The 8,066-nt window shown below is 41.9% G+C and overlaps 2 protein-coding genes and 1 non-coding gene across 5 annotated transcripts; all 3 read right to left on the reverse strand.

The window, feature by feature from the left end:
* Positions 1 to 276: 276 nt before the first annotated feature.
* On the reverse strand, positions 277 to 2,757 carry LOC131106133 (golgin subfamily A member 7-like). Of its 2 annotated transcripts, none has more exons than XM_058054931.1 (6): positions 2,033 to 2,757; positions 1,615 to 1,737; positions 1,391 to 1,543; positions 1,229 to 1,330; positions 1,084 to 1,136; positions 277 to 1,013 (listed from the first exon to the last, which is right to left on the reverse strand). In XM_058054931.1, exons 1-5 carry the CDS (start codon positions 2,135 to 2,137, stop codon positions 1,092 to 1,094), a joined length of 528 nt encoding a protein of 175 aa, XP_057910914.1. In that variant the 5' UTR covers positions 2,138 to 2,757; the 3' UTR covers positions 277 to 1,013; positions 1,084 to 1,091. The 2 variants fall into 2 exon arrangements, with proteins under 2 accessions (XP_057910914.1, XP_057910913.1); XM_058054930.1 differs by having other exon boundaries at positions 1,080 to 1,136.
* Positions 2,758 to 2,918: 161 nt separating this feature from the next.
* rplp0 (ribosomal protein, large, P0) lies at positions 2,919 to 5,991 on the reverse strand. 2 transcript variants are annotated; one of them, XM_058054928.1, is made up of 8 exons: positions 5,965 to 5,991; positions 5,524 to 5,632; positions 5,254 to 5,429; positions 4,933 to 5,020; positions 3,683 to 3,829; positions 3,428 to 3,613; positions 3,210 to 3,350; positions 2,919 to 3,118 (listed from the first exon to the last, which is right to left on the reverse strand). In XM_058054928.1, the coding sequence occupies exons 2-8, from the start codon at positions 5,575 to 5,577 to the stop codon at positions 2,960 to 2,962; spliced, it is 951 nt and encodes a 316-aa protein (XP_057910911.1). In that variant the 5' UTR covers positions 5,578 to 5,632; positions 5,965 to 5,991; the 3' UTR covers positions 2,919 to 2,959. The 2 variants fall into 2 exon arrangements, with proteins under 2 accessions (XP_057910911.1, XP_057910912.1); XM_058054929.1 differs by lacking the exon at positions 5,965 to 5,991 and having other exon boundaries at positions 5,520 to 5,632.
* On the reverse strand, positions 4,689 to 4,817 carry LOC131106664 (small nucleolar RNA SNORA63). The gene has a single exon (XR_009120111.1). It is a non-coding gene; the product is annotated as a small nucleolar RNA SNORA63 (small nucleolar RNA).
* Positions 5,992 to 8,066: the final 2,075 nt, after the last annotated feature.

Raw genomic sequence — 8,066 nt, forward strand, 5'->3', positions numbered from 1 at the left:
TTGTAAAAAGGAAAATACATGTACATTTAAATAGAAACCACTGTTATATTAGTATCAACTCGTATCTCTTTAAATTATCCCTTTTTGCTCTATTTTCTACATTATTTTAACCTACAGTGGGCCAAAAAGGGCCCCCATGCCACACTTTGGATACCCCTGATTTAAACTATTGATTTCTAGGTAGAAAGATAGGTTAACTGCCACTACTGGATACAGGTGCAACTGTCGCAACCGAATATGCTATGTTACATCAGAATGAAAGCAATACATGACAAATGATATAACATGTACTGCATATTTATTAACATTCAATGATTGTAATCCACGTTAAATGTCATACATGCAAATGCAAATGAAGTGATACGCAAGGGCCACAAGGGAAAAAAGCACCACATTTTTAAGATAAAAGGTACACCGGCAACAGCAAGCATGAGTGGAATGTGGAGTGTTTTCTGTGGTGAGACGATCATACAAAACACATTCACTATATAACGAGATGTAGAAGAAAGCTGATTGGTTGTATTTGAGGCTGAGAGGATTAATTTCTATACAAAGGATATATAATATAAAACAAGTAAACATATCAATTTAGGAGTCACAAAACATCTCCAGTTTTAAAAAAATTAAAAATGTTTTGCCCTTTATGTTGATCAGTAAAAATTACATTCTTGCACACATTTGCCTCAGCCTACAGGTTCATACAGCAAAGTACTACTTTCCTGATATACAGACCACTTGAGTCTATAGCAAACCCCCCTAATAGCAACACTACACCAGTCTAACCATTATCAAGATACATTTGACACAATGGCACTATGTGAAAAGCCCAGCTTTTTACATCAGCTTGAGTTTAAAAAGACACACAGTAACCACGTGTACTAAGAAATGGACAGGCCATCAGTGGGGTGTACAATATATAAATACAAAAAAAAAAGATCGCCATTATATACATCCATTCAGGAGAGGCAGACATCTTGATGGTGTGATTCTGCACATGACAACTAGTGCTCATCCTGAACAGAATAAATGATGAATAAGCAGATAAACTTTTACACTGAATTTGACAAAATAAAACATACCCACAGTTTCCCTTATCTTGTAGAGTTAATACTGTCTTCAAAGATGGTAATTTCCACCTGAAAGATGTCCGGTTAAGGAAAACTCAAAAAGGCATGTTGATAATTGAGAAATAAAAGGCAAGGTGTGGTTTGAACCCTTAAAAGGATACAACTCTGAGGCCTCGCTCTATGGGGTCAATCAGCAGCAGTCCTCTGGGAGCGTATATCTGCTCATTTTGTTCCTTAATGTATCTGGACACCTTCTTTAATACCTGCACAAAGAAGGGGTATGGTCTTTGATCTCATAACGAAAGTGGTTAAACTAAACTTGCCTTTTCATAGTGGGTCTCCACACAGAGGAATAAGGTGTAGGCGGTGAGGCAGGCCAGGATGCCCTCCATGTAGGACTTCCCCCCAATCTTCTCTGCTTCAGAATACAGGTTGTTTAAAGTCTGGATGGTCTCCTCAAAATGTTGCTTGTCCAACTAAAAGCAAAGGGAATAACAAGTTAGAGTTCTATAAACCTTGCACCCGGATTACACTTCCGACTCCGCACCCTTGATTCAAGTTCTGAAGGAAACTTGCTCTGGAATCTGCAAATAGTTCCCGAGCTGTAGTCTCTCTGGATAAACACCTTGGAGGCGACAACAGGCTTCTGGAGCTCATGTAAGCTGTGAATCTGCAAAAACAAATAAACAAGATTTCGTTTTGCAACACAAGCAGACAAAACAGCATTGTCTGTGGGAAGCTAAACGAGCTAGTAATTAGCTTGTCGTTGACGTTAGCATCATGCACATTAATTGTAAAGTGACGCCTCACTCTTGCTAACAACACTGGACAAGCTAGGCCGCGGTGAAATCGAACACGGTTTCGCGACATCACAGAGAACAAATGGCCCTAAATGTGTTTATTTGGTAAGATACCTAAGACAGTCAGGGTATGTCAAAATAGTCATAAATACCAAAATGTCGTACCTCAGCCATAGTGGATGTTTCCCACTGTGTTGATGCGCATCTGAACTGCGCAATTACGGTAACAAATGGCGTCACGTCCTGTTTCCGTTTTTCCGTTGTGTCCATTATCTATCTTAAGGTTAGTTACTTTGGTCCAGGGGCATTACATATTTCATGCAAACCAACCTCAACTTAATCCAATTATGTTGTCCATGTGTCTTACAAACTGGTGTACACGTCGAACCACAGGAGGGTTTTTAATGTTCATCCAAGTTGCTCATTATAATTCACTTTTGTTAAACAAGTTGCTCATCAAGATACCAATTGAGTTTTGATACAAAATGTATTCAAATACTTTAGTCCTGTTTATTAACAGGAAAATAAGTGTTTCACGCAATACATACAGCCCTTTCCAGGGGAAAAAAACCTGATACTTTGTCGCAAGTCTAATTACCTCCTGGTGACCGAGTAGATAATCCGCCATCTTGGCAGTCAAATGCATTAGGAGCATAGAAATATCTTGAGGCCGTTTGTCTTCCTGCTTAACTAATGCTGTCAAAAAAATCCATGAGGGCCAATGGACAAATTACATTTTATGGCCTCACCTCACTATTTGGGGAGCATTCCCCAAGCATCTATTCGTACGTAAATCAATAGCCATTGACCTAATTTGAGCCAGCTACACTAGCTAAACCACCATTATCCGGGTGACACTCCACACAAGCTAACCAAACACCCCAATTTCTAGGTGATTAGTTACGGCAGTGAAAGTAGTTCATCTGATCAAACATTTGCTTGGGCCTGCAGATTAAACCAGTTGATTCACAATAGATCGCTTGATTGTCAAGTTACAAGCAACAAAGTGCATGACTAGCCTGGACTATACATCACATTAAAACAATTAGACTCCATGTTTTGACACTTTATTGACTAGTCAATCCATGACACTTAGTCAAACAGCCCGAAGCCCATGTCATCATCTGATTCCTCAGACTCCTCCTTGACTTCTTCCTTTGCAGCAGCTGCTGGAGCTGCAGAAGAAGTCGCAGCTGCTGCTGGTGCTGCTACAGCAGCAAAGGCAGATGGGTCAGCCAGGTAGGCCTTAACCTGGAACCAAGACATTTAATTGGACACTGGACATAACTACATCTTCAATTATCAGTCTGAAATAAGTAACATTTTATCACTATATACAAACCTTGTCTGCCAGAGGGAAAGAATAATCCGTCTCCACAGCGACAGCCAGGACCCTCTTGTAGCCATTGATGATAGTATGGGGCACAGAGGCAAGTGTAGGATAGCCAATCTGAAGACACACACTGGCGATGTTCCTCACACCCTAAAAAGATTTTTATTTTTTTAAAGTGAGCAGACAGATGCATCCAAATTGTGACATGGCTCTGAAGAATTGCTCACCTCCAGGAACCTGGCATGCAGAGAGGCCTCAGTGATATCAAGCACATCAGGGCTGTAGACACTGCCGTTGTCATACACTTGTTGGATGATGAGTCCATAGGAGAAAGGGGAGATGTTCAGCATGTTGAGCAGCGTGGCCTCACTGGCACCAACCTTGTCGCCAGTCTTTATGAGGCCGACATCACTCTGAGGGAAGACAATCCGGTTTATATCCCATACATTGACACTTTGTGCATTTGATTTATTAAATCTTACCAGGATTTCAATGGTGCCCCTGGAGATCTTGGTGGTAATGCCAAGAGCCTGGAAGAAAGAGGTCTTCTCGGGACCCAGCCCAGTATTCTGGGCAGGCACAGTCACATCACAGGGGGCGATGGCTCCAGCACGGGCAGCAGCTGGCACCTGGTAATTCCAGAACAGTCACTTGATTAAGCATCAGCAAACGGATAGATTCTCTACTCTGCTGGATTCTGTTTTCATTCTATTATTTCTGTATACATTGCAAGTCTTAGATCAGGGGTCGGGAACCTTTTTGGCTAAGAGCCATGAAGGCCAGATATTTTAAAATGTGTATCTGTGAGAGCCATATACATTTTGAATGCAATAAAATGTGCATTTTTATGTAAGACCAACAGTTTGATATAATGGGCTCTAATTATGTAGACCAGGCACACTACCCCACGCCAATGGGGTGTGGCCAGCATACTTTGGTGAGCAGCGCAGTGTCTAATAATAAATCAAATACTTGCTGCCATTAATGCAACTTCTGCTGCTGCATAGTTTTGAACCGTATTCAGTACACGTATTTCATTCTTTTGGCCATCTTCACCAGAAGGCTTGGTTCTGCAGCTTTAGCTATTTGACTAAAGGAGGAAAGTTTACAGTTACATGTTTTTTTGACATCTCAATGACCGAGGTAGACTACAGCATTACACAGTAATAATCAAGTTTTGGTGTTTGACCTGGAAAATATCAGGAAAGATAGATATGGTTGGTCGTATTGCAGCAGAATATAGATGGACGAATTAAAATGCATAAGAAAGTTGTTGATTTTGAATATTATTTTTAACAGTCATTTCTGTGATGTTTACTTTAAAATGTTAGCAAAAAATGCATTTTTATTGTGGTAAGAAATGCTTGAGAGCCAGATACAGTCATCAAAAGAGCCCTACCTGGCTCCCGAGCCATAGGTTCCCTACCTCTGTCTTAGATCTATGAAAGATCCACCAATGTGATTCTTCAACTGATCTATTATGACACTTTGTCTGAAACCTTACGTCCCTGGCTGCCAAAAAGTTTGGGCAGACAGGGATAGCTGGAAACAGGTTATTGTTTGCAGGGGGAACGACAACACAGCACCACACAAGCTGTACTGTAACTTAACCTGCGTAAGACCCCCCATATACAAGTGACAACCATCAAAACTACTTTGACCACTTCCCCTGTGGCGGGTGTCACAAAATTTGCATTTAACACATGCGTCTGCTTTTTAGGTTGCGTTTTACCTTGTTGTTCAATAGCATGTCCCTAACTTCTGCCAGATCCTCCTTGGTGAAGACAAAACCAACATTTCCTTTAATATGGGGCAGGAGCCTGTTAGAATCAAAGATTGCTGTCAAATTATTGCCAGGCTAAGTATGCAAACATCACGTAAGCTAGGACTGTCTGAAACCTTACGTCCCTGGCTGCCTGGAGATGTAGACAGACAGGGATAGCTGGAAACATGTTATTTTTTGCAGGGGGAACGACAACACAGCAACGCACAGGCTGCACTGTAACTTTTCCTGCAATTTTACAAATCAAACCTTGTAGCATCATAAACTCACTTCTCCAAAGCAGAGTTGTTCTCCAGGTGGCCACGGATAGCTTTGCGCATCATGGTGTTTTTACCCATCAGCACCACAGCTTTGCCACGCAGAGAACAGCGGATGGTCTGCATCTGCTTGGAACCCACATTGTCTGCTCCGACAATGAAGCATTTTGGGTAGTCATCCAGGAGTTGCTACAAAGACAAAAAAAAACAGTTGAGGTAAAATATAATAAACATATGAAAGGATAGCACCGAAAAATGAGAAGGTTTGTTAGACGATACCTACGATGATTTTCATAAAATAGTTGGACTTCCACGAGGCCCTGTCTTCCCTGGGCATCTTTGCAGTGCTTCCAAGGATTCGCTCAAGAGCTGTTTTAAAGACAAGGAAGTATCTGCAACCAAACAAAAAACAATACGTATTTTCTTAGAAAACGGCGTTAACTTTATGAACGCATTAAGTGTGATGACCAACATTACATGTGCTAAAATGCTAGCTAATGTTAGCCGACGGCGAGCAAGCTAGCAAGCTAGCTCGTGGCTTCACAGGCCACGATGCGCGGTACCAAAATACGTTATACTTCCTAACCATGTAATATAATACCAGTACGTTTTCGATATCCCAAATAAGCACACAGTAAGCCATTAGGCTATTGACACATAAAAGACGTTAATTTTATTTTCAGCTGAGGTTTTTCTTTTTGGAGACGAAAAGAAGGAACCTTACCGCACCGAAGGGTCGCGTGAAAGAAAGAGGAAGGGAAACGTTGCGATAAGGGCTTATACGCAACTAGCTGACCAATCGCGTTAGAAAAGTGGGCGTAGGTCTGTCAGCAATTGGATACATTCAGTGTCAATCTTTTTTTTTTTTTTACCAGGCAGAAGTCGTTACTACTCCCAGTCGACAGGTGGCGGTAATGTGCTCTGTGAAGCTTTTTGAAGAATAGAAAAATATTGGTTTGACGGCGTATAGCTAGAAAATGCTTCGAGTCCATGAACATGAAAACAACGCAGTGTTGACCTCTTAAGTCGATAATCCAATAACGCTTTATAGTCATTATCATTTCTAAAAACATAATGAAGCTTTCCCCCCTCCACCTTCCGTCAGAAGTGTGGACCCACGTGTTTGGATATCTATGCGTCGCGGACAAGCACCGAGTCAGGGCGACTTGTACGTACTTCAAGAAACTCATTGACTGTGGATCGCTCTGGAAAAACTGGACAGTTGTTCTTAGGTTTCCAAAAGCTTACAGTGATCAGTTCTGGGGCACTTTGCGCCGAAGAAAGATCACCAGCGTGGTGGTGAGGAGCAGAAGAGCGAAGGACTGGAAGCAGCTCGCTGTGTCCCTTCCGTCCATCACCACATTGGTTGTGGACCAAAGCTCCCAGGAGACATTGGATTGTCTCAAGAACTTCAGCAAATTAAAGCGTTTGTCTGTAAGGTGCAGCTCCACTTCTCTGTTCTTGGACTCGTCCAAGCTCATGTGTGAAGCTCATCGGCTGACTCACCTCAGCATTTGCAACGTCAAATTCCCCTCTAAATTTAAAGAGGCTATTTCAACCCTCTCCCATTTCACTAATCTTACATCTTTAGTGTGTCACCAGACTGGAATCAACCAAGAACCTATGCTGATCATCCATGCCGTACTTTGCTGCTTGGATAAGCTTAAGCATCTGTCATTGACTTGTGGCCAGAAATCTGCCATCACAGCAGTTCCACCCGTGGGAAGAAATGCTTTGACAAGTCTTGAGCTCATTCACTGTGATAATTCATTGCCACAGGGTGCAATGGAGCTGCTGCCTAACCTGCAGACTCTTGTTCTTGTCTACAAGCACTCTGATGATCAGATACCTCACCTGTGGCCTGTTGTTGCAAACCTGAAAGCATGGCTGAGTGACCTCCGTCAACTGTCATCTTTGGTCATCATCAAGGGTCCAAATGTTCACAAGTATGCATGCTTTCTTCCATCCACAGTGACCAGTCTGACGCTCGGCGTCGGAGGAATAACCTCAGAAGAGATGGCAACCGTGTCATTGCAGCTTCCCGATCTCCTCCGCCTTCACATAGACCCCTGGCCCTCGTATTTAGGGGCCCTTACTGGTCTAATCCCACAGCTGTTTCCCAATCTCCAAAGTCTTCAAATCAGACATGAGCACGTGCCAAGGAAAGACTTTTTAAGCCTTCACAAGCTGGTGGACCTGAAGGTTGTGGAGATCCTGGACAGCAGTCCTCGGCTCCCTGAGCTGACTGTAAAACTCCAAACGCTCACTAACTACAGAGTCCAGGTCTCTAGCTCACGCCAAAGAGACATTCTGGCTTGCCACTGCATGTATTAACACCGACGTTTGGAGCAATGTGAAGGATGACCATGCAGTCACTTGTCTTGTTCAACTGATTGGATTCTTGTATTGACTTATGGTGCTCTTGGTATGTGCTGGCTGGCCGTAACAGTAAGTACAACTACAACATGTAAGGCAAAGACTGCAACAGCAGTTATGTCACTGTCCATGTATATGAACATAAATATCCATAACCTTATTACACTATTGACCATGCATTTCATTCTATTTTTACTAAGTACTTTGCTCCATTTAACTATATTTTTTATTTTTATTAAATGTTGTTGCATCAGATATTAAAGTTTTAATACTACATGCATTTTTTGTCAAAATGTAATAACAGAAGGAAAAGAGAGAGATACATCTATTTGATTGTTTGTGTCATCAGTGTGAACTTTGCAATAGATACAATTTAACTCAATACACATGGGCTATTTATTAAGACTGTTGGCAGCCATGTAAATATTCACCATGAAAACCACAAAGTAA

Source organism: Doryrhamphus excisus, chromosome 18 (assembly GCF_030265055.1).
Source record: "Doryrhamphus excisus isolate RoL2022-K1 chromosome 18, RoL_Dexc_1.0, whole genome shotgun sequence".
In the NCBI taxonomy this organism is placed as follows: domain Eukaryota; kingdom Metazoa; phylum Chordata; class Actinopteri; order Syngnathiformes; family Syngnathidae; genus Doryrhamphus; species Doryrhamphus excisus.

Coding starts and splice junctions, on each gene's coding strand:
- LOC131106133 (XM_058054931.1), bottom strand. CDS start 2,137: ATGGACACAACGGAAAAACGGAAACAGGACGTGACGCCATTTGTTACC. Junction 1,738..2,032: donor AAACATCCACTATGGCTGAG/GTACGACATTTT, acceptor TTGTTTTTGCAG/ATTCACAGCTTACATGAGCT. Junction 1,331..1,390: donor TGGAGACCCACTATGAAAAG/GCAAGTTTAGTT, acceptor TTCTTTGTGCAG/GTATTAAAGAAGGTGTCCAG.
- rplp0 (XM_058054928.1), bottom strand. CDS start 5,577: ATGCCCAGGGAAGACAGGGCCTCGTGGAAGTCCAACTATTTTATGAAA. Junction 5,021..5,253: donor AACAACTCTGCTTTGGAGAA/GTGAGTTTATGA, acceptor TGATTCTAACAG/GCTCCTGCCCCATATTAAAG. Junction 3,830..4,932: donor ACATGCTATTGAACAACAAG/GTAAAACGCAAC, acceptor TGGAATTACCAG/GTGCCAGCTGCTGCCCGTGC.